At 32.8% G+C, this 26,783-nt stretch overlaps 1 protein-coding gene across 5 annotated transcripts in view; it reads right to left on the reverse strand.

Moving 5' to 3' along the window:
* The window catches only part of LOC127736409 (N-acetylated-alpha-linked acidic dipeptidase 2-like), a 90,186-nt gene that overhangs the window by 11,295 nt on the left and 52,108 nt on the right, over positions 1-26,783 (reverse strand). For 3 of the 5 annotated variants that reach the window (XM_052246949.1, XM_052246946.1, XM_052246950.1), the window contains 10 exons: positions 21,308-21,578; positions 17,127-17,200; positions 14,935-15,075; positions 11,272-11,419; positions 7,207-7,329; positions 5,827-5,935; positions 5,512-5,586; positions 2,676-2,766; positions 944-1,030; positions 149-237 (listed from right to left, as the gene is read on the reverse strand). In XM_052246949.1, coding sequence (XP_052102909.1) covers positions 149-237; positions 944-1,030; positions 2,676-2,766; positions 5,512-5,586; positions 5,827-5,935; positions 7,207-7,329; positions 11,272-11,419; positions 14,935-15,075; positions 17,127-17,200; positions 21,308-21,577 — 1,207 coding nt within the window. In that variant the 5' untranslated portion in view covers position 21,578. Of the gene's footprint in view, positions 1-148; positions 238-943; positions 1,031-2,675; positions 2,767-3,593; positions 3,669-5,511; positions 5,587-5,751; positions 5,936-7,206; positions 7,330-11,271; positions 11,420-14,934; positions 15,076-17,126; positions 17,201-21,307; positions 21,579-26,783 lie in introns of all 5 variants that reach the window. The other 2 variants (XM_052246948.1, XM_052246947.1) reach the window with 2 other exon arrangements.

Here is a 26,783-nt window from a genome sequence, read left to right on the forward strand (position 1 = left end):
AAGGAAGAAAATAATATTTTTTGAAGTGTCTTTCTGTATCTTTTTGATGCAGGTAGATATTTGTAAACACCATTGAGCTATTCCTTTCAGAAATTTTGAACATTTATTTGGAACGCCTACATATCACCCAAACTGTCAGAATGATTACCTTTTTCATATTTTCCATCTATAACAGCAATAACATTGGAAATATTTCTTCGTTCTATCACATTATTTACATCTAACTCTAACTGTAAGCTGTCAATATAAAAATATTATCAAAGATTATGAGTTAACCAGGAAACAGTTTTAGCTTAATCAATATCTAACAAAGAATTATTCTCAATGTAATTCTAAGTATAAATCATTTTTAGTGTAAAATAAAAACATAGTTTTCTCATTTGTATTTTGATTCTTAAATCATATCGATATGAAAAGGAAGCTCATTTCCGACTTCTTTCATAAAGCTTACAACTCAAGCAAATTTTGAATATAAATTACATTTCAAAGGGACACAATTCCTGTAAAAATTGTAGATTGGCAGTAATTTTCAAATTGTCAAAGACATGACTGATATAAACCTTTTTGAGAAATTGCATATAAATAGGAATAACTGAAAGAAACATTAAGGAAGCAAACAACTGTCTAGAACATGTATTGGCTGTTTTATGCTCTATGGTCGGGTTGTTGTCTCTTTGACTCATTCCCTGTTTCCATTTTCAATTTTAATGATGTCTTTTTTAAAACTCTTAGTCTTTATTACTGTATTTGGACATGTATAATACACACTTTTTTACTCAAGATATATAGTTGGTACATATATACATAAATGCATACTATACATGACCAAATACAGTATTTATTCACATTGCTATGAAAAGTAAAACCCAGGTCTTGCTGTCTTCAACTTTCATCAGACATAGGTGACATCAAATTGTATATTTCTTATTCTAATAATAAATACCTATCATCACTAAAACCAGGTCCTGTTTTATACGAGACATTCAAGCAGCCACGCCAGTCATCTGGTGCTGTTTGTCCCCCTAACTGACTGAAATACAAATTATTACATATTTTAGATGACTTTGATTGAGCTCTTTTTTTTTTCTCATTTACTATGAATTCATTTATTTTTGTGGGTACCAATCTTTCGTGGGTTGAGGAAAAATTGTATTTTCACTGATATTAAATTTCATGGTTTTGCCAGACTCTAAAGAAAATGTGTATTTTGTTGAACACTCAAATTGGTGCTTCACCTATACCCACTTAATCCAGGAAAATTGGTATTCCACCAATGATATTAAATCCACAGTATCTAAGGGAGCTACCATTTGATTTTTATGGGGGGGGGGCTAGGATGAAATTTGAAAAAAAATAGGCAGGACAGGAGTTTTGAGTAAAAAAAAAGGTAGGATGACAATTTATGTAAAAAAAAAGTCAGGATAAATTAAAAAAAAAAAAAGGCAGGACAGAGATTACAACTAAAAAAAAAATGCAGGACAAAATTTTTCATCCTAGCCCCTCCCCTTAAAAATCAAATTGCAGCTCCCTAATTCTAAAGTTTTAGGCAAAACAATTATCAATATAGCAATAACAAAAACATCAGGGTACATGAAACTAATGGATTGTTTGTACAATTTTTCTATCAATTTAAAAAAAAATAAATGGGGAATGTGTCCATGGGACACAGATGATGCCCCCGCTTGCATATAACGTAATAAAGGGACATAACTCAAAAATGGTAAGATTGACACTACCCAAATTCGTACTTGGTCTGAGTTTTGTGGTAATAAGCATTGTGTATAAGTTTCATAACATATGGTTGAGGCAAATTAAAATTAGAGAACAGAAACCAAAAATTCAGCAGTTTTTCCATTTGTAAAGGGGCATAATTCTAGACCGGTAAAAGTGATGCCACCAAAATTCAAACTTGATCTGTGTTATGTGGTAATGAGCATTGTAAATAAGTTTCATAACATTTGGTTGAGGCAAATTAAAGGTAGAGAATGGAAACAAATTTTTGGATGTACGGACAGACAAGGGTAAAACTTAATGCTCCTTACGCTAAGGCAGGGGCATATAAACAACAGAACAATCAATTTTGCAAATCTATGAGAGCAAATTTTAATATGTTGTGAATATTTAGAAAATTTAAAGAGCTGATTACACAAGAATGTTATAATATGTTGCTGAAAAAAGACTAGCGGTAAATTTGAAAACTGTGTGAAAGAGGTGTGATGAGGGCTTTAATTTGCCCCCAATAGACTTAATTTTTCTAGACGGAAATGTTTCGAGTGGATGAATAAACATGTGAGAAAGTGAAATATTAAGACTTTTATTAGCTTTTCTGATCAAGTCCTTTTGTTCACTCACTAATAGATATAGACTAGTTTTCTTGGGATTTGGTGGAAACTTGAAATTTATGCTAATTTTGACCTCATGAAAAGAACACCAATATGTAAATTAAAAAAAAAACTATTCCTAAAAAATAACTAGTCATAGTTTTATGTCATGGCCTTTTCATCCGAAGTCGAGAGTTAAACTAGAAAAAGAGGTCATTTTATATCCTAACCAGCCTTCTTCTTTGCAAAAAAATATAATGTAATTTAAGGTTCACAAAAAAAAACATAAAAAAACACATTAATGAATCAGAAATAAGAAGGGAACACAGTTGGATAGTATTTAAGTATAATTACCTCATAAGATATCTAGCATCATCATACCCAATTGGTTGAACTGGAATTTTAGGATAGTTTGCATTCTCTGATAAGGTATGTGGTGCACCATCTGAAAGGACAAAAAATAATTATTGAGGTTTTGAGAGAATATTTAAGCAGAAATTGTTACAACTCAAATTGAACAATTCATAAACTGAGAATTTTTAATAAAAAATATATATTATTTATGGCTATTCCATTAAAATGTATGTGGGAGGGTAGGAAGGGACTTTCAAAATATCCCTACAACCAAGAACCATTTTTTAGATAATTTTGCATAATGGTAATAGACGCATACTGATAAAAGACCCATGACCCACATTCAATAATTAAACTTCCCTTCCTACCATTCCACATACATTTTAATGGAATAGCCCTTACAGTAAGTTAGTGCAGAAAATGGATGGATGGCTGTTCAACATCCAGTGGCAAATTAAAGGTATATTCAGGACAGAAACATGTTAGTGTGATATGAATATGAAGCCTCCTTTGTACTAAACTCACAAGGTGAGCCAGATTTTTAACATTCTATTTCACAAGGTAACTGTCTGCAGGAAGAAATGCCATCCTACCCTGACACACTATTCAGTAATTCTGACTCAGAGCCAAACAGTCATTGCTCTTACTCCTTAATGCAACTTGCATTGCAGATAAGCAGCAAATATCAATTTAAGTCTTTGGTTTTGGAACACATGACTTTTTGCACTTGAGGCAAACACATTACCACCTTAACGAATGTAAACCATGTTTGAGCACAAACCCTGATACTATACTTACTAATAGCTGGATATCCAGGTGTCTGGGGATCCCCAACCAAATTATATCTAACATATGATAAAGGCACGGCCCAACCTGGTAACCACCATGTTTTAGTATACACCTTTATATTGTACTTACTAATAGCTGGATATCCAGGTGTCTGGGGATCCCCAACCAAATTATATCTAACATGTGATAAAGGCACGGCCCAACCTGGTAACCACCATGTTTTAGTATATACCTTAATATTGTAATTACTTATAGCTGGATATCCAGGTGTCTGAGGGTCACCAGCCAAATTATATCTAACATGTGATAAAGGCACGGCCCAACCTGGTAACCACCTTGTTTTAGTATACACCTTTATATTGTACTTACTAATAGCTGGATATCCAGGTGTCTGAGGGTCACCAACCAAATTATATCTAACATGTGATAAAGGCACGGCCCAACCTGGTAACCACCATGTTTTAGTATACACCTTTATATTGTCCTTACTAATTGCTGGATATCCAGGTGTCTGGGGGTCAAAACGAAATTATATCTAACATGTGATAAAGGCACTGCCCAACCTGGAAGCCACCATGTTTTAGTATACACCTTTATATTGTACTTACTAATTGCTGGATATCCAGGTGTCTGGGGGTCAAAACGAAATTATATCTAACATGTGATAAAGGCACGGCCCAACCTGGTAACCACCTTGTTTTAGTATACACCTTTATATTGTACTTACTAATAGCTGGATATCCAGGTGTCTGAGGGTCACCAACCAAATTATATCTAACATGTGATAAAGGCACGGCCCAACCTGGTAACCACCTTGTTTTAGTATACACCTTTATATTGTACTTACTAATTGCTGGATATCCAGGTGTCTGGGGGTCACCAACCAAATTATATCTAACATGTGATAAAGGCACGGCCCAACCTGGAAGCCACCATGTTTTAGTATACACCTTTATATTGTTCTTACTAATTGCTGGATATCCAGGTGTCTGGGGGTCACCAACCAAATTATATCTAACATGTGATAAAGGCACTGCTCAACCTGGAAGCCACCATGTTTTAGTATACACCTTTATATTGTACTTACTAATTGCTGGATATCCAGTTGTCTGAGGGTCACCAACTAAATTATATCTAACATGTGATAAAGGCACGGCCCAACCTGGTAACCACCTTGTTTTAGTATACACCTTTATATTGTACTTACTAATTGCTGGATATCCAGGTGTCTGGGGGTCACCAACCAAATTATATCTAACATGTGATAAAGGCACGGCCCAACCTGGAAGCCACCATGTTTTAGTATACACCTTTATATTGTTCTTACTAATTGCTGGATATCCAGGTGTCTGGGGGTCACCAACCAAATTATATCTAACATGTGATAAAGGCACTGCTCAACCTGGAAGCCACCATGTTTTAGTATACACCTTTATATTGTACTTACTAATTGCTGGATATCCAGTTGTCTGAGGGTCACCAACTAAATTATATCTAACATGTGATAAAGGCACGGCCCATACTGGTAACCACCATGTTTTAGTATATACCTTAATATTGTACTTACTAATAGCTGGATATCCAGGTGTCTGGGGGTCACCAACCAAATTATATCTAACATGTGATAAAGGCACTGCCCAACCTGGTAACCACCATGTTTTAGTATACACCTTTATATTGTACTTACTAATTGCTGGATATCCAGGTGTCTGGGGGTCACCAACCAAATTATATCTAACATGTGATAAAGGCACAGCCCAACCTGGAAGCCACCATGTTTTAGTATACACCTTTATATTGTACTTACTGATTGCTGGATATCCAGGTGTCTGGGGGTCACCAACCAAATTATATCTAACATGTGATAAAGGCATGGCCCAACCTGGTAACCACCATGTTTCAGTATATACCTTAATATTGTACTTACTAATAGCTGGATATCCAGGTGTCTGGGGGTCACCAACCAAATTATAACTTACATGTGATAAAGGCACTGCCCAACCTGGTAACCACCATGTTTTGGTATACACCTTTATATTGTACTTACTAATTGCTGGATATCCAGGTGTCTGGGGGTCACCAACCAAATTATATCTAACATGTGATAAAGGCACTGCCCAACCTGGTAACCACCATGTTTTAGTATACACCTTTATATTGTACTTACTAATTGCTGGATATCCAGGTGTCTGGGGGTCACCAACCAAATTATATCTAACATGTGATAAAGGCACGGCCCAACCTGGAAGCCACCATGTTTTAGTATACACCTTTATATTGTACTTACTGATTGCTGGATATCCAGGTGTCTGGGGGTCACCAACCAAATTATATCTAACATGTGATAAAGGCACGGCCCAACCTGGTAACCACCATGTTTTAGGATATACTATTGATTGTCCATTAGCATAATCTGCAGGGTCAGGATATAGGATGACACCTGCTGCTCCTGCATTTTGTGCATGTAATACCTAGAAATGTAAATAAGCATTTACTATATAAATTTAACAGGTATTAACTCTTATTGGTGCAAAGATACAACTAGAGTTCCCAGGAAGTCTGTATAGTACACTTGGCAACTATGCAAAATATTGACTAACGTTTCTCTAAAAATTCAGAAACAGCATTGTGTTCTGACATTTGAAAGAGCTTGAGGTATTGAAAAAAAGAAAAAAAAATTTCGTTCCATAGTTGCAAACATTCTATTGTATGGTTTTATTTAGATGTTGTTGTTTTTTTGGACCCATGTTTCTATCAGCTGTAATACCAAAATCAATTAACAAGACGTTTCCTCTTTACTTATTTTTATTGGCATTTTTGAGAATTCAAAAGCTGACTCTCCATGGGTATGTTCTTGTTCCAAATTGACAAGATGTTTACTGTTAAGGATGTGGCTTGTCATGTTTTGGGATTTTTGTCAAATTTTCGGAATTCTCTGGTTTTATCCATTTGAATGCCTTAAAAAAAATTGCCCACTAACCCCCATTTTTCTTTTTATAAATCATTTGCATTTATAATTATAAGCCATCTGTTAAAGTCTTATAAAATCCTTGTTATTTTTTAGTACTTTTTGAGAACTTAAACTTGTCAATGATAAAGCTATGAAAAATCAAGAGAGAACATTTTACCGGCAAATTTTCAATGGCTAATATCTCAAAAACAAGCATACGGACCTATAACTTTTTTTCCATCTTTTGATTTCTTTATTAATCCCCTATAAATATATACCAGTTATGAAAAGCTTGTTATTTTGAAACTGAGTAGCGAACTTCCTTAAGCTGAAAGGTAGACATTTTAGTAATTGTATGGCTTGCATTCAGAGGACTACTATACTTTGGACTTTTCTTAAAATAATTCATAAACTGTAAAGAATTTTGATCAATGAAAAAATGGAAAGAATCTGACTTTGGAAAAAGACAACATTGTGTTAGGTCAGAATTTTAGCCATTCACCTTTGGACTCTGGACAAATTGTTGTTGCAAGGGTTAAACAAGCCAAGTATGTAGTACCCTCCTAATGAAAATGGCTTTCATAATAAATTTTCTTTTTAATTTGTTAAAAGGTGCAAGTGTGGACACATACTTGTGTTATCTTCTGGGTAAATTTTCATAATGACTTGTAGAGGGATGGTTTCAGCAGGGTGTCAACTGGTGTATTTGCCACTCCAAAATGTAAAATTCTGTTTAAAAGGTATAACTTAACCATATAAACTGTCCATCTGGGACCATAATACATCTCTTACCTTATTAGCTGGGTGTATTTTTCCATACTTGACTAAAATAACATTCTTTTTGACAGTAACATTTAACTTTTTTAATCTTGAAAAATCTTTTTTGCATCCATAGTTTGCATAGATGAGCTTGCTCTACAAGTAAAAAAAAAAATCAATTTTAATTCAACTATACAGTCAGGGGACTTACTGAAATAAGTGATTTACAAATCACTTATTTAAGTAGCAAATTCAAAATTTTGTGTTAAATTGTGATTTTGTAGTTTAACCAAAATTTTAAACATATAGGTTTAGATTATATCTTATTATTAGTAAAATTGGAAAATATCAACATTTTTCTTCTTTTAAATAGCAAGGTTTATGCCTTTGATGCAATCATTTAGCTGTAAATTCTATATTTGTTGAAAAAATGCTATAATAAAGGCTTTACATAATGAACTGATACTTTCTTAACAGATTTTTCCCAGCAGTGGGAATAATTTTCCTGTAAAATTCAAGGTTTCATCTTACAGATTATGTAATAAAATTTTACTGTTCGCGATCAAAATTTCACTGTTCGAGGGTGTTGAAATTAGTAGGGGTAATTAAAATAATAATACTTAAAGAAGTGATTTTTTGGAAGAAAATAGAGGTATGATACTTAAACAAGTGATTTTTCATGTCATTATCCCAGATTCAGTACAAGGTCATCACCTGACATGACCTTCATCATATCAACACAGATGTTGGTTCTGATAATTTTAGCAACACAATTAGTCCCTGGATCATTAGTATTGTATATTTAAAGCTACAATAAAATTAAATCACTTAGTCTAGTGATTTATTTGTACTACTTAAATAGGTGATTATTAAAGAAAGACAACTCTTACTTCCAACATTTGTGGAGACAATGTTACTTGAATCAGTGATTAATAAATCACTCATTTGAGTAAGTCCCCTGACTGCTATATAATAACCAATGAGTAAACTATAAACAATCACCAATAATTTGAACCTTTCCCAAGCCATGGGTTCACCCTTGGATCTACTGGCTTTTTCGCTTGTGTAAAATAATATCTTGCTTTCAATCTATGGAATCTGTGATGCTAAATTGGTACTTCGTATGATCTTTAATAAAGAGAGATTCCAAATATTTCTTTCTAACAATTGTTTTTCTTTTCAATCTTTTATAAATATCTTTCATGCAAGATATTTTTTCTAATCTTTTGAAAAAACTGTGATGTAAATGGCGCAGTTCTTGGAGGACACTAGATGATTTAGACAATTTAAAGTTTGACATATTGTTAAGACACGTCAGTTGTTGAAGACTGTATGTTGCCCTCTAAATGTCTTCTGGTCATTTTTGTCATTGCGTTGATGTCTCATTGAGGTATACCCAACATCATCTTTTATCCATTTCTGTTGACTATAGTTAAAAACTTGAGGCAATTTAAACCTTGACATATATTTGTTTCCTGTTGAAGATGAACTGGTAACATAAAAGATCATTTTATATGTTTGATATGTTCAAAGAGCATTTTATAGATTGAGCTTATCAGAAACACTTAAACTAAATAAATGGAGAATGTGTCCCCATGGACACAGATGATGCCCCCGCTTGCATACAACATTATAAAGGGACATAACTCAAGAACAATAAAAGTGATGCAACCCAAATTTGTACTTGATCTTAGTTTTGTGGTAATGAGTATTGTGTATAGGTTTCATGTTTGGTTGGGGCAAACTTAAGTTACAGAACGGAAACTAAAAATTTTGCAATTTTTCGATTTATAAAGGGGCATAACCATACCTGCCAACCTCTGAAACCTTCAAAGAGGGAGATCTCCCTCTCAGCTATGACAGCTGAGGGGGAGATTTTGCGCGAACGACATTTTCAAGTGAAATATATGACGTGTTTATTTATTCATCTACGAAACACATATAAGAGTTAATAGATATACTTTGTTTCTTTAAATATGGTTATATCCCCTACAGAAGGTGTGTTGTTTGTTTCTTTCCTATTTCATCAACTTTGACATTTGAATACCTTTCAGACATCTTTCACACCCTCTGTTATAATTATAATAAGAGAGCAATCATGTTGTCACAGATGCATTTTGTGTGTGCACATATCCCTTTCACTAAATTTGGTTCAATACATATCCTATAAATTTTAATATAAAAATTGAATAGAAGTATAGATCTTTTAAGTGATTTCTAAAATATAATTATTTTTTTTGTCTTACGGCATACAAAATCTTTTAATTGCCATCCTTTTATGATTCTTTTGTTTAATTTGTATTTAGTTTATATTGTTTTATCAGTTCAAATTATTTTGAGAAGGGTAACTTTAAACAGGATTAAACAGGGGAAGTAACCCGAAATTTCTTTGAAGTGTTTTGCTTGAAGCAAAAGTCGTTAATGATCATTAATTAGTACTATGTTTGACACCCAAGCTGTCAAGTGAAGCCATTTAATTTCACATGGTCTGTGATTTACAGGTAAAAACAACCCTCATCAGTGAGACAAAAACGTAATTAATGTTGACTTGTCATTCAAGGTTAAAATATCCCAAAGCGGGAGATTCTATACTCCCGCGCGGGAGGGTACTGGCAAGCGGGAGATTTCCCGAATTTCGCCATTTGAGCGGGAGTCTCCCGCTCAAAACGGGAGGGTTGGCAGGTATGGCATAACTCAATAATGGTTAAAGTGACACTACCCAAATTCAACTTGATCTGTGTTTTATCAGTGGAAGGCAAAATTAAACATTGCATTGTATAAAGCATTGATTGTAGTTGATTTAACTATAATCATGGACAAAGGAAGATAACTCCAATTTTTAAAATTACTTGGAACAATGACATCATTGATATTTTTAGAAAAAAAATGTAGCAATTTTTCTGTTTGTAAAGGGCATAACTCTAGAACAGTAAAAGTGATGCCACCAAAATTCAAACTTGATCTGTGTATTGTGGTAATAAGCATTGTGTATATGTTTCATTACATTTGGTTGAAGCAAACTTAAGTTAGAGAACGGAAATGAAAAATTTTGCAACTTTTCCATTTATAAAGGGGCATAACTCTAGAACGGTTAAAGTGACGCCACCAAAATTCAAACTTGGTCTGTGTTTTGTGGTAATAAGCATTGTGTATAAGTTTGATAACATTTGGTTGAGGCAAACTTAAGTTAGAGAATGGAGCACAATTTTGGGACGTACGTATGGACAGACGGACAGACGGACAAGGGTAAAACTTAATGCCCCCTCCGCTTCGGCAGGGGCATAAAAATGTAAAGCCCAAAGATGTATAACTACTTTAATATGTGAGAAGCTATATGACCAAAAAGGTCCAAAAATAATAGACAAATCTATCTTATGTCAACTTTGTCTAAGAAGTTAGAACTTTAGTTTCTTATCAATTTCTATCATCGAAATATTTAAGAAAGGTGTGTTATAAATCATGTAAGAACAAAAGGACGGACTACTGTGTGGATAATACTCTTGGGTACTAGCAGTACACCAGCATCTATTCAAGATGCTGTCTTGTTTTCAACACTTTGTACACCCTGCCCATGTTATGGACACTTACCCTGATAAAACCAAAAGGAGAGTACGCATTGAACGGTATGTAATCTGGATGTATCCAAGAGACTGTCATGTGATAAACACTTACCCTGACAAAACCAGAAGGAGAGTACGCATTGAACGGTATGTAATCTAGATGTATCCAAGAGGCTGTCATGTGATCAACACTTACCCTGACAAAACATTCAAAACCAGGAGATTAGGCATTGAACAGTATGTAATCTGGATGTATATATGAGGCTGTCATGTGATCAACACTTACCCTGACAAAACCAGAAGTAGAGTAGGCATTGAAAGGTATGTAATCTGGATGTATACAAGAGGCTGTCATGTGATCAACACTTACCCTGACAAAACCAGAAGGAGAATAGGCATTGAATGGTATGTAATCTGGATGTATAAATGAGGCTGTCATGTGATCAACACTTACCCTGACAAAACCAACAGGAGAGTAGGCATTGAATGGTATGTAATCTGGATGTCTACATGAGGCTGTCATGTGATCAACACTTACCCTGACAAAACCAGAAGGAGAATAGGCATTGAATGGTATGTAATCTGGATGTATCCCAGACATGTTATCATGGTTATAATGTGCTTGGAATACTACACTGGTATTTGGCATCGTTGATAATACTGAAATGCTGCTAGATTTTGATGTGCTGAAAAAGTATAGAAAATTGTGCATTCAGGAAATTTTACTGCCATAACAAGTGAAATATTACAAAATCAATAGATTTTTGCATTAAAATGATTGATACAGTCGATTCCAGTTATTTGCATAGCCTATTTGTCAGAAAAAATTATGCAATTAAGAGGAGTATGCTTATATCCGAAATGCCAAATTACGGAGTCAAATAACATCGACAGTAAAGATCAGTAAAGGAAATCCCTGAAGAAAGATGAATGGCCATAATCCACTTACAACATGTTGAATGTTGATTTATTCTAATAAAAGTTATAAGTCTAGTGTTATTCATGTTTTTGTATTTTGTATTCTTTAAATAAAGTTTATAAACACATTTTGTTTTAGTTTACATTTCCTTTACCTGGGATACAAAATTAGAACAAATTGTTCTAAAAATAGATTTGTTTCTATGACCCGTATGTACAATGTACATCATTAAGCTTTGATTAAACTAAACTACACAGTTTATTATCAATTTTAACAATAAATGTGTAATGAACTGCCTTTGATATGCAGTATTTACCACTTGCACAGTGATGTAACACTGTTTCTTTAACCTCGTTAGCTTCGTATATATGCAAAGCAGTAAACAGGTAAAGGGGCCCTGTACGGGTTATTTGCTGGACACGAGTGTTGAACGTGTGAAAATATAATAATTAGAAGTGAATGCTCTTTTCCAAAAATAATAAAAATAAATGATTGAAGAATAAAATTCCTCAACCATATATAAATATATATAATGTTCATGTGTCGTGTGGTAGGGTATCATATTTGTCTAGTTTTTCTGGGATATGAAATCAAACAGAAAAATAGTCGTTATGATATTTACATCAGGGTTAAACCAATCATCAGAGGTCAGTTTGATGGTAAATTAGATTTTGGACTTTTTTTGTCCAGCTTAGTTCTCGGAGACGACTTGACACACATTCATAAAACTGCACCATAATGACAATCTCCGCACATGTGCACATAGGGTTTGGAATTTTCAAGATGGCCGCCATTACCATGGAAACGGCAAAAATGTAGAAAACCAAAAAGTGGTCCAAATTTAATGAAACTTTCAGGAAATATAACTCGTCATTTTAAAGTGTGCCATCTATCTTTAAAACTTTCAAAATGGCCACCGTTGCCATGGAAACTGTCCACATGTGAAAAAAAATGAAAAAAAATCCTTAATTAATTCATAGTTAATCAACCATTACAGATACGACCCCAAAACCTACCCCCTTGAATTGAGGGTATGCACTGTACAATTGATTGCTGTGGAATTTTAAAGATTGCTGCTGTTACCATGGAGATAATGCTAAAAGTGTAATATTGACCCATATGGGATAAAACTTCAAAGTAACATTTTCTTGCCAATTTTAAGATCGAATCCGGTTAAATGTTATAAAAATGACATTTATCTTTGAAATTTTCAAAATGTCCACCATTGCATGGAAACAGCAAAAAAAAAATCGCCACCAATCTACTTTAAATGAATGAAAACTGAATCGAGTAACAATTACTAACATATGCCCTGTAATGTTTAACATAAATCCAAATCATCCCAAGCCAAATTGCGAGAATACACATTGGATGGTCTTTCAAAGTAAATTAGCAGGCGTTATTGTTTTTAAAATTCACCCCAAATGTAATCTATGGACAATGCTTAAAATCCAATCAATAATTAACACCTTTTGGGATAGAATGGTCGTGTTTTTACAACAATTACCTGTTTGACATTTTATGACCTCAAGGCTTAAAATAGAACATGGGAAACTTCACCTGTGTACACATCGAGGGTTATTTTAAAGTAAAACTCCATCATATAAACACGAAAGAAACTGTTTTAAAACTTTTATTTTAATAACGCAAAAGTGAATATGAAATAATAACGAAAATGATGATGCATTCAAGTAAATATATTTACCAAATTGCCGTTTCCGGTAAAAAATCTCGTCAGTTTGAACTAAGCATATCTAGCCAGCAATTATTTTCAATGCAATTAACCGAAAGGCCACTTGTAAGGCTATGCATATAACCAGATAATTTAACATTAGATGAATGGGAAATGGTTTTGTGCAGGAGAAAATTATGCAATTAACCGAATTATGCTATTAAGCGGTATGCGATTAAGTGGAGTCAACTGTATATATGAAGAAGTCATTTATTTACTGTAAACCAACTTATTTTCGCGGATACTTTATTTCGCATTTAGCCCTTACTAGCCCATTACGAAGCAATTTAATTTCGCAATTTTCAAAATTCCAATGGTCATATAACCAGATATAAACATAAACATAAAATAAATAGATAGCAACCACGTGCAACTAGATTTTTCTAGGTCTGTTTGATTTCATATTGTAGCTTAAAAAGTATGTTTATCATTGTTTTTACCTATATAAGAATGATTTTTTTGTGGATCGAATCAGTCAACCAAATGGTTCATCTTTGTTTCACTTTCGATGTTGACATTCTCTTCCTTTTAATAGCTGAATACATGCGTAACCCATCTCCAGCTAAGGGGTTAAACTGAAGGTCACATGAAATACGGATTCAATGAGGTCGAATTATTCAAGTATAATTCATTAGCAATGTTTCTTATCTTGTTTTGACAAACTTGAACCAAATTGGCTGCTAAAAGAAAATTTTTATTTCATGTTCATTAAGGTGTAGTACCACCAAATCATAGTACGTCACATCCAGTTGCATACGAGAAAGGGTTGAAAAAAAATATTCCCTTGAATTTGACAGTTGTAGGAAAGTAATCCTACATTTCATTGCAGTAAAAAAAATTCTGAGTCATAAACATATATCTTGGGTGTTTCAAAGCACCCTTATTTTTTTATTTGGTGTTTCTATAGAATTATTTTGGAAACATGAGGTTACAATGTTACTAAAGCTTGTACACAGGAAAAAAAGGGGTGAACATTTGATTGGTTAACTTCCAGTGATGGTTATTTTCTTATATGCAATGAAATGTTATGTGAAATTTTGTGTATAGTACTGGACAGGATAAAACTTTACTCATGCCAAGTATTTCTTTATTTGAAACAAGGATAACTTCTGCACATTTTTTTGAAAAGTGCAAATTTAACAAAGACTAATAGGGGAATATCAATGGTGGTATTACACCTTAATCATTGAACAAAAAAAAAAATCATATTTCAATTTTTTTTTATATCTTATAGCTAATGCCCCTTTAAGCAAAAATAATATAATTATGTTTGCTGCATCCCTCCCTACCCTAAATTTTCAAGCCTATCCTAACAAATCTTATATATATTTTTGTTAAGCAGCATTTAAGTCCAAACAGTTTTGGTATAGTATAGTTTCACTCGATAACATTTCCCTTTATAGTCTATGTTAACTATTTTTTTTCAAAAACGAAATTATTTTACCTTCCTACCAAACTTATTATTCTGCCAGGAGATAGGAAAAAGTATACATTTGCGGGGCCCCATACAAGCCTATTTTTCAAAGTACATATATCTGTCCAATACTTACTAATTACGATATGATAATAAGACACTGTACTGTTTCATTTTGACAGAATCAAGAGGGAAAGAAGACCAGAACTGTATCAAATACTCTATAAACTTATTAGTTGTACCAATTCCTGATAACATCACCTGTCTGGACATTTCACTACAAAGAAATTTCAACAAAAAAATCAACAATATTCATCAAAATACATAACTAGCTTTTAATACATATGAACAGAATGTTCAGTTTACAAAGCAGGATCTTATTGGAGTTCGTGTTGCTCAGCTTTTAGTTGTCAATGTATTGTTTTGCAGACTGTTGTCTGACTTTTTGTCATTTCCCCATTTTTTATTGCCATGGGTTGTCAGTTACTCTTTTTTTGTTTAGTTTTGAATATCTCTTTGGTATTATCCACCTCTTTTTTACATTAAATTTTTAATTTTCCAAAAATTAGACATTACAATGAAAATAAATCATTTTCACCAATAATTTGTTGATTTTCTGTTTTTAATTGTTTCTCTTTTTTATATAAGAGCCTTTTAAAGCCTACTATGCACTATGAGTGTTGCTCATTATCAAAGACTGTACAAGGACCTGTTATTGTTCACATCTTTTGGTCTATTGGAATGTTGACTCATAGGCAATCATGCCACACCCCCTTATTATTAAACTGTCTATTGTGTATGCTTTTCTAGGTTTTAATTGTTTGTTTCTTTTTTATATTTTGTAGTCTAGAAAGGTAGAGTGCAAGGGTATGAGGATGGCTGAGTGCTCACAAACATTTTGAACCTGGCCACATTCTGTATGTGCCTGTCATAAATTAAGAGCCTGTCATTCAGTGGTTATAGTTGGTTGCTGTCTGTCATGTTAGTTTTTCATTTTTACTAGGGATGTCAACTCGGTGAACAATTACTAATCGAGTACTCGTTGGTTTTATCGAGCGATACTCGAGTACTTGCTCGGGAATAAATCTACAACACGGAAACACAAAAATATGTACTTTACATTCTGTGGTTTGTTGTTTAACGGACGAAAAACCATGTACATAAATAAGGAATTAAACACCATAATTATTAGCTCATTACCTACAAGTGCTAATTAAGTAAAAAAAAACAATAATCTAATCAATGTTATTTTATGAACACATATTTAAAAATTTCAACAAGGAAAACTCATTTCAAACAATAGTATTTGGTAAATACGTTAAGAAAACACATTAAATGTTTACAAAGGAGTAATGATTAGATGTTGAACTATTCACTGAAAGTCAGCAGAGGATGCAACGAATATATCTTATTTGTAAATATTTTCTTGTGAATTATTATTGGGGACAGTCGGTTTTGTAACTTTGTAACTAACAGTCTTGCAGACAAAAATATTTGATCTGACGGTACTGATGTGACGGAATAGCTAAGACATGTTCAGTTTAAAGTGTTATATAGCCTAGGTATAACCCGAGGAGGCATTTTAAATGACAGTTTAGCACAAGCATTCGAAACAAAATGTATTTTATTTACTAATTTGATTAATCAGTGATGCCTCTTTAATTTTCCGAAAAGAGGTTCTCAAGAAGATCAATTTCATATAAAAAAGACAGTTATATAAAAGGACACTGATTTGTCGAGTATCGCTTTGGTATTTGATACTCGGTACTACAGAGCGATACTCGAATACTCGAGTACTCGTTGACATCCCTAATTTTTACATACATCAGACTGTTGGTTTTCTTGTTAGAGATGTTTAACATTTTATCATGTCATGTCTTTCATACATAGCTTTCTGTAAGGTAGGGGTTTTTGCTCATTGTTGAAGGCCGTACAGTGACTTATAGTTGCTTACAACCTCATCATTCAGTCTCTTGTAGATAGCTGTCTGCTTGACAATTATACCACATCTTCTTATTTTTATATAGTTGTAATCTTGTCATTCAGATAACTTTGCTACCCATGATGCCACAGATTTCTATTGTTTTTTGTTTCCTTTTATTCTTTAGTCTGGATCTTCAACTTGTTATCTGGGTAACTTTGTTATCCCAGCTGGATGCCAATTTTTAGTTTACAGTGGGCATGTTTGAGACAAAATTTTGACAGTGGTAATTTTTTAAAAGTAGTGGTAACTTCGCTATCCCAATATGCCAAGTTTCTAGTTTTCAATAGCCAGGTTTAAGACCACATTCTGACGGTGGTAAATTTTTAATACTAGTGGTAACATACTTGAGATGGTCCTTGTAGTTAGCAGTATCATTCAAGTCTGCCTGTATCTTCTGTCGCAGCAAATCATTATAGTTCTACAAAATAAATCATATCAAATAGTACATCACAGCTAGTTGTATTGAATAAGTGTATAAAATTTATATCATTTGTTTGAAATCAGGATGCCTGACCTTAAAAAGAACTATTGACCTATAATGGTTTACTTTTAAAAATTGTAACTTGGATGGAGAGTTGTCTCATTGGCACTCATACCACATCTTCATATATCTATATATAAGGGAAGAATGCTGTTCAATAATAAACAAGCATATAATCAAGGTCAAGGTTACTCAAATTGCAGTTTACTTATAAAGTATACCTACAATAGAAAAAAAAACCAAATCAAAACAAAAAAAATGTTGATCTGATTAACATTCATCATGAGTAAAAAAAATCATGACACCATACTGTGATTTCATTTATTTTAGTGGCTAATAATTTTCATGGATAAGGGAAAAACAAATTTTTTTTGTGGATATTTGATTTCATGGTTTTACGAATGTTTGCCTACAAGCCTATAGAAAATTTGTTCACCTGTACCCACAAAATGCACGAAAACTGGTATCCAATGAATAATAGTGTATTCACAGTATATGTTTGACCTCAGGCTATAATAACTTGAACTTTGACTTCTAACTGACATCAAAATGGTTAAACCAACCTTTTTTTATTTTGAAATTTTAAAACAGCTATGAGTTATAATGTTTGACCTGAGTTTGATAAGTTTGACAAGAACGATTCATTCAGTATAAAAATAAGTGGTACAATTGCCATAATTCTTCTTCCAGTTAGCTTGTGAAACAAAGAAAAAAACTATATTCAACTATTGTGAAACCACATGTGTTAAAAAATGTTAAGAGATTTACAGATATTCCCCATAAATATATTGTGATTTACAGATGCTCACACAATATGAAGCTTTTTGAGCTTGTACATTGTGCCCTCTCACGATAAAATCTTTATACGTAACTCTCAGTTGCATTTTAGAATATCAATGAACAAAAACACAAACAATCCTTTCTCAACTATACTGTTAAACGAGAAGACCTCAATTTGTGTGTCGCTTCTCTTCCTTCCACAATAAATACATCAGCATGTCTCTGTGTCCTATAGGTACCTTGCATAGTCGCATTTGTCATCCATTCTTATGATTATTCAGTATGGGTTATTTGGGGAGAAAAATGAAAATAAAGATGTCCGAATATTGTTTCCGTCATCAGACAGACCGACTTTTAAGTCATAGACAAGACTTCCGGTTTTAAACTTACAAATAATTTATAGTCCTTGGGGACAGGACAATCATTTTCGCATTTATCTGCATGTATACTATGATTATACTACTATAATATATAGAGACTCTCTATAGATTATAGCAGTGATCGCTGTGGAGAAGAAACTTGAAATTGATAGTTAATAGTACATACACTTTATTTATAATATACGTATGTACATAGTATACAGAAACGCGAAAATAATGGAACTCAACAGAAAACTTAAAAAATAACAGACTTTGGAAAAAAGAGAGAGGGTTTAAAAATATTGTCCTGTCTCCAAGTATCTATGATTTTTGATACCTTTTCTGAAATTGTCCAGACATAACAGTGGCGGAGCCAGAAATTTTCATAAGGGGAAGGGGGGGGGGGCACTGACTGCTTAAGAGGGGTCCCGCTCCAGTCATGCATCATTGATTCCCTTTATAATCAACAAATTTTTCCCACAAAGGGGGGGGGGGGGGGGGTGCGGGGTCTGAGCCCCCTGAAAAACCCTCTAAATCCGCCTCTACATGTAATCTTTCACAAAAATTCATCCTACAATAGTTTACATACTTTCAACCAAGCTCTAATTGACCGCGATTTCGCGGGTGTGTTTTAGTCATTATTTATTTTTGGAGAACCTGTAGCTTTGAAATCACACCTACTGATATGTACCCCTACTTTTATCATGATTTTTTTAAAAGTTATATCATATAAAATACATTTTTCACAAAAGATTTGCATCAACCTAAAAAAAATTTTTTACGTTTCAAACATTTGTCTAAGTTGCTTTAAAAACCAGTCTAATTCCACGAGAAAAGACAATCTTGGTCAATTCTTTCAGACAGTTTTTGTAATTCAAATGAGATCAGGGAGTAAAATAATTGATCTGGGATTTTAAGGAAAGGAAAATAATTTGTAGAAATTGCATTTACAAGACCTCTGCTTCCATGAGAACATGCACTATAACAATAAAACATTCAGATGACTACATTACTTCTGGGTCATAAAACATTATTACATCATAGCACTATATTGTACTTAGATAAACGTTTCTGAGATATGTTTTAAATAATGTCCTATAGTCCTTGAAAATGGAGGCATTTAGATTAAATGTCATTCCAATCTAGAAGTGTCATGTTCAATAAAAATTAATGGCAATCCAAAGAAATTATTTCGCAAGATTACGTGAACAATAATTTGTGCCAAGAACATCTCCTTTTGAGATATACATGAAATGTTAGAGGTGGTTGATAGGACAATAACATAATCGATTATCAGAAAAATGACATTTTAAGTGTTTTTGATGAATTATTACTTCTAATATTTTTAATCTACTGGTGACTGGGAACATCTATCTTCCATATATATATGGATTTATTTTTAATTTGTGGGTATCAATTTTCATGGATATATAAAGGAAAGTTGTATATTGTGGAAATTTGATTTCATGGATTTTGCCAAAGTCTGCATACAATTAGGTCTATAGAAAATTTGTACTTCTTTGAACTTTTGAATTCATGGTTCACCTAGTTATACCCAAGAAATTTAACGAAAATTAGTATCTAACGAATAATAATTCAATTCAATTCAATTCAATATTTAATTGCCATATAAACTCTACAGTTTGTGACATATAACAAAACAAATGAAGACAATAACTAAGTAACTCAATATATATATACAGGTTCAAGTAAATATTAAAGGGTCCCCTGTCCTCAGTTCTATTGACTTTTTAATAAAGGATCCTAGTTTATTCACTTGTGTTGGTGTTGATGGGTTAAGTATATATATAACTTTGTCATTGTCAGTGAGATTAGCAAATGAATTATCTTCTATGATAATGCAATTAAAATATGCTAATCTAATATTAGAATTGTGAGAACAGTTTATTAAGAAATGTTTCTCATCATCTAGTACTTTGCATTTTTTGCAAAGTCTCTCTTCAAGAGGAATTTTAAAATGCCTTCCTTTTTCAATTAATAATGAATGATCACTGATTCTAATAATAAATAATGAATCCACAGTATGCCTTCCTGACAAAGTTGTGTGATTTCAGAAATTATTATGGCATTATGATGCTACTAATGTATTTTCAACAACAACAATCATTTTGCAGATCAATTTTTGTGAAAGAGTTTTGTGCTTTTCTTGTACTTAATTTCTTGAAAAAGTTTTGTGTACCTATTATCATGATTATACATTGTTTTAAGTCACTGGTCAAGATTAAAAGGGCGCTGTTTGAGATCACAAAATAAAAACAAAGAACCAGAAGAAGAAAAATTCTACTAAATCATATTGTCTTTCTTTGTCAAAGGGGAGACATAAGAATAGTTGACAGAAGGATAGGAACAGATAGATGGACAAGTTGCTTGTTGTATAACTAACTGTTCATTATGTGAATGAGTGTTAAAATAACTATCTACCATGGATTCATTATTATTTCTAGGGTATCAATTTTCTTGGATTTTGTTGGTAAGAGTGTACCACTGTCACAAATTTAAAAGTTCATCTAAGTACAAATTTTATATAAATTTAATGTATGTAGATTTTGGCAAAACATTTTATTCAAATATCCGTAAAACCACATTTTTTCTTAATCCACAAAAATTTGTATCCATGAAAGGAAAGCATCCACAATTACTCAGATTTTACCATGTTAGATTTTTTCAAGTCAAAAATTTTCATTTTTGGACCTAAATGGATTTTTCTGGCATATAACTCACTGAAATAAAAGGAGCCAATTTTCTAAAATGAATTCTTTTGAAATCAATCAGAACTTCAAAAAATAAACTTACTCATTTAATCTAGAGTTCCAATTGACCAGATATTTGTTTGGAACGCCAAAAATAATCATTCCATCTCTACTTTTTTTTTTTTCTGACAAACCTGTTTGATTCCTAGATGTTTTACTGGTGGTTCCTGTTTGATCAGAGTCTCATGAATGTTTCGTCTGATCATATAACCCAGTATCATTCCAGCAGATAAAAACACAAGCAGGAACAAGATCTTTAGTAGGCATCCTTTACGCCCACTAAAGAAAGGCACAGAGGCTATTGACTGTGTGTCCAAGTTTTTATATTCGATGTCAACATTATCGGTGTCTGCTTCCCATCTTGAGACCTGTTTGCCTGCTATATACTTCCCCTTCGTTGGCATTCTGTAAAACAAGAACAGGATAAATTGAAGTTTGAAAAAATAAACAAAATTTGCCCCAAATTCTGTTTTAAAAATGTAATTACTTCCCTTTGTTGGTCTTCTGTAAGACATGAACAGGATAAATGAGTTGCAAAAATTAGAAAAATCAGCCTTAAATTCTGTTGAAAAAATAACTTCCCCTTTGTTGGCATTCTGTTAAACAAGAACAGGATATATTGAGTTGGTATAAAATCAGCAAAATATATATTTAAAGTCTGTTGATAGACTTCCCCTTTGTAAAAAAAGAACAGGATAAATCAGTTGGAAAAGTTCGAAAAAAATCAGCCAAAATATCTGTTGATAGACTGACCCCTTTGTTGGCATTCTGTAAAAAAAAAAAAGGATAAAATGAGTTGGTAAAAAATCAGCAAAACCTGTCTTAAATTCTGCTGAAAGAATGACTTCCCTTTTCATTGGCATTCTGTAAAACAATTACAACAAAAATAAATTAGATTTATTATGCAGCAAAATTATTCCCATGTACTTAAACAAGATTATGCTCTATATCAAACAGTAATACCCTGATTGCTATATAAAGCTGTGTGTATAATGTCAGTGATTCTTTTCAAGACATCTTCATAAGCTCTGCTATAATTAAAATTTAAAAAAAAAATTAATTTGAAAAATTGTAAAATTGTTGCAAGGCTTCAAGATCTCATCTGATACACAAGAGTGATCTCCCTTTTTATCAAACAGTTTAACAAGATACTTTTTGCAGTTTTCTTATACAAAGAATTCCTCTGTTAAAATCTGTCTACAATCATGGTAAAATAAATGGGGAATGTGTCCATGGGATACAGATGCATGATGCCACCGCTTGCATATAAATTTATAACGTGACAAAACTCAAGAACTGTAAAAGTGACGATACCCAAAGTTGAACTTCATCTGAGTTTTGTGGTAATAAAAATTGTGTATAAGTTTCCTATCATTTAGTTGAGGCAAACTTAAGTTCGAGAACGGAAACGAAAAATTCAGCAATTTTTCCATTTGTAAAGGGGTATTACTCTAAAACAGTAAAAGTGATGCCACCAAAATTTAAACTTGATCTGTGTTTTGTGGTAATAAGCATACTGTATAAGTTTCATATCATTTAGTTGAGGCAAACTTAAGTTAGAGAACGGAAACGAAAAATTCAGCAATTTTTCCATTTGTAAAGGGGTATTACTCTAAAACGGTAAAAGTGATGCCACCAAAAATCAAACTTGATCTGTGTTTTATGGTAATAAGCAGATAGTGTACGAGTTTCATAACATTTGGATGAGGCAAACTAAAGTTAGGGAAAGGAAACGAAAAATTCAGCAATTTTTCCATTTGTAAAGGGCATAACTCTAGAACAGTAAAAGTGACGCCACCAAAATTCGAACTTGATCTGAGTTTTGTGGTAATAAGCATAGTGTATGAGTTTCATAACATTTGGTGAGGCAAACTAAAGTTAGAGAACGGAAACCAATTTTGAGACGTACATACGAACCAATGGACGTACAGACGGACAAGGGTAAAACTTAATGCCCCCTCCGCTACGGCAGGGGCATAAAAATTTATGCTATAAACCATCAAAGATAACTTTTTTCTCCAGAAATGGGGATTCTTTCTGATTACAAGATAACTAGCGGCCTGATTTATGACAAAACAATAGAAGAAAACGAAATATGGCAGACAGCAACCAAACACAATCACTAATTTACAGGCTTGATCCACATATACTCCACATATCTTGAAAACTGTGTTATTGTGGATTCATTATTCGATGGATCAAATTTTTCGTTGATTTCCTTGGTACAGACAAACCATGCATTTATACAAATGACACATTTTCTATAAGTCTGTATGCAGAATTTGGCGAAACCACGAAATTAAATATCCACTAAAATGCAAGTTTTCTTCAATCCAGGCAAATTGGCACCCACGATAACAAATGAATCTACAGCATTCAAATGCTACTGAAAATGAAGTCAATAAAATTCTATTACAGAACTATAAAGAGGTTATCAATAAATCTTTAAATAAATCAAACTTTACATGAAACTGACAGAAATTTCAACAATGTCTATAGCTAATTTCCAATCATTTTACATAATATCTAATACATTTAAAACAATTAACCATTAAGATTTCACAACTTCCCTCATTGATTTATCTACTAATCTCATGCACACGAACTGAAGTTTAAAGGCAATTTTGTGATAAACTTAGGATTTGACAACTTCAGCAATTTCTCAATCCATCTTCTCACATGCAAGTCTTAGTTAAAAATCTTCTTTCAATTCTTCGTGCATAAAAGAAACATCAATAAAATTTCACTTAACTTCTCAAGCTTTCAAGGAAACTTCCTGTTTCACGATACAAACAGAATTACAAAATTGCTTCTTTTCCGGTGAATCTACAGAAACATTTATATGACGTAAGTACAAATTTTGCTAAAGATAATTGACATTTCCAGCCATGCTTTCATCTAAACACTACCTTTCGAATGCAATAATAACTATAGTTTAACACAGCAATAATCCAGTCGGGAATACCATAGACATGAAATATAATGTTAGATATTTGGTCAAGAACATAAATGTTGTGATTACACATTTCTTCAAGTAGATTTGGCTATTGATTCATCATCTCAGAATTGGTACTTAATAAGACTTAAGTTGTGGTCAGTTCCATTAATTCTGAGACGGCAACATTATGTGCCAATTTCAAAATCCAGAACTTTACCATATTTTTTCTAGCCATTTGATGTAATGACACATGTAAAACAATCATTTTTTATCTATCACATCAATTTTATGATAAAAAATAATGTTTTATTTCCTTCAATTAAATGCACACAAATTCAAAGTTGGTGTTTACAATATGTTATGTTGGATGTTGCTATAGCAACTAGCCCTATAGGAACATACACATGATCAACAGAGATGAGGGTACAGATGTCAGTTATTGTTAAACCAACCAACCAACCAACCAACCACACCCCCCCCCCCCCTCCCCCCCAAAAAAAAACAAAAACAAAAAAACTAGATATCACCATATAATCTTGAAACAGTCATAATATATTTAAGTGATTGAGAAAACAACCCAACAACTACCTCCAAAAAATTAAAAACCATCAAAAGTTGTATATAATTTGCATGCTATATGTCTTGAGTACAAAGATGCATATCATATACACAACTATATATGGTATCCATGTAATTTTTTTCTCAATTTATTAAAATAAATGAATCCACAGTATCCCTGAAACAGTTATTACATAAGTACAAACTTTACTAAAGCTAATTGATATCTTCAACCATGCTTTCATCTAATCACTACCTTTCCATGCAATAATAACTAGAGTCTATCTCCAGCCATGCTTTCATCTAAATACTACCTTTCCATGCAATAATAACTAGAGTCCATCTTCAGCCATGGTTTCATCTAAACAATACCTTTGAATGCTACAATAACTTAAGTCTATCTCCAGCCATGCTTCCATCTAAACACTACCTTTGAATGCTATAACAACTTAAGTCTATCTCCGGCCATGCTTTCATCTAAACACTACCTTTGAATGCTATAATAACTAGTGTATATCTCCAGCCATGCTTTCATCTAAACACTACCTTTGAATGCTTTAATAACTAGAGTATATCTCCAGCCATGCTTTCATCTAAACACGATCTTTGAATGCTATAATAACTAGAGTATATCTCCAGCCATGCTTTCATCTAAACACTACCTTTCCATGCAATAATAACTAGAGTCTTATCTCCAGCCATGCTTTCATCTAAACACTACCTTTCCATGCAATAATAACTAGAGTCCATCTTCAACCATGCTTTCATCTAAACACTACCTTTGAATGCAATAATAACTAGAGTCATTCTCCAGCCATGATTTCATCTAAACAATACCTTTGAATGCAATAATAACTAGAGTCCATCTTCAACCATGCTTTCATCTAAACACTACCTTTCAATGCTATAATAACTTTAGTCTATCTCCAGCCATGCTTTCATCTAAACACTACCTTTGAATGCTATAATAACTAGAGTATATCTCCAGCCATGCTTTCATCTAAACACTACCTTTGAATGCAACTATTTCTCAAGTCTATCTCCAGCCATGCTTTCGTCTAATCACTACTTTTCATTCCAATAATAACTAGAGTCTATCTCTAGCCATGCTTTCATTTAAATACTACTGTTGAATGCAATAATAACTTTAGTTTAACACAGCAATAATCCAGTCGGGAATACCATAGACATGAAATATAATGTTAGATATTTGGTCAAGAACATAAACGTTGTGATTACACATTTCTTCAAGTTGATGATTATTGATTTATTATATCTGAATGGGTACTTAAGTCCTGGTCAGTTTGATTGATTCTGGGACAGCAACTTCATATACCACAATTTAGAATTCCATAATTTTACTTAGATTTTGAGCCAATTGATTTTATGTCTTATGTAAAAACATCATTTTTTATCTGTAATTTTAACTTTTTTTTTATCTCTTTCAATTGTTAAACACGTTAGTACAATGAAACAAGTTTCTAAACAGAGTTCCTTTTGACTGATAAATGTTTGGATATCTGGTGTTCTCTGAATTACAAGGTTTAAGGCTACAGAAGAATGTTCAATGTTAATTAAGGATGTTTGCTCCTCTTGTTTTTGAATTTTGCCAGATATTCGGAATCCTCTAGATCTGGTGTTATCCAAGAAGTGACATTACAAATTTTGCCTGCTAACCCCTGCTTTTCTTTTCATAATTTTATATATAAACATATAAACATATGTTTAAATAGGCATATATATTTGAAAATCCTATAAAATCCTTGGTAATCTTTCATAGTTTTTGACAGAAAAAAGGTGCCAATGCTAAATGTATGAAAAATCTAGAGAGAATCATTTACCGCCAAATATTCAATTGCTTATATTTCGAAAACAAGCAAAAGGACCCTTCTTTTTTAGTTCCTTTATTTATATACTATCAACTTATACAAGTCTTTTAAAAAGCTTGTTATTTTGAAACAGAGCTAAGCAAACATCCTTAAGTTCCAGAAACAAGAGTTTTGAGCTGCGATGGATTTACCATTGTATCCAGATGAAAAAGAGATTAAAAGGTCAATAACGACACAACCAAATAACAACAATAACCCAAGGATATCAGAAGGGCAAAACAGAAT

This window comes from Mytilus californianus, unplaced genomic scaffold, assembly GCF_021869535.1.
Source record: "Mytilus californianus isolate M0D057914Y unplaced genomic scaffold, xbMytCali1.0.p SCAF_30, whole genome shotgun sequence".
Taxonomy (NCBI): domain Eukaryota; kingdom Metazoa; phylum Mollusca; class Bivalvia; order Mytilida; family Mytilidae; genus Mytilus; species Mytilus californianus.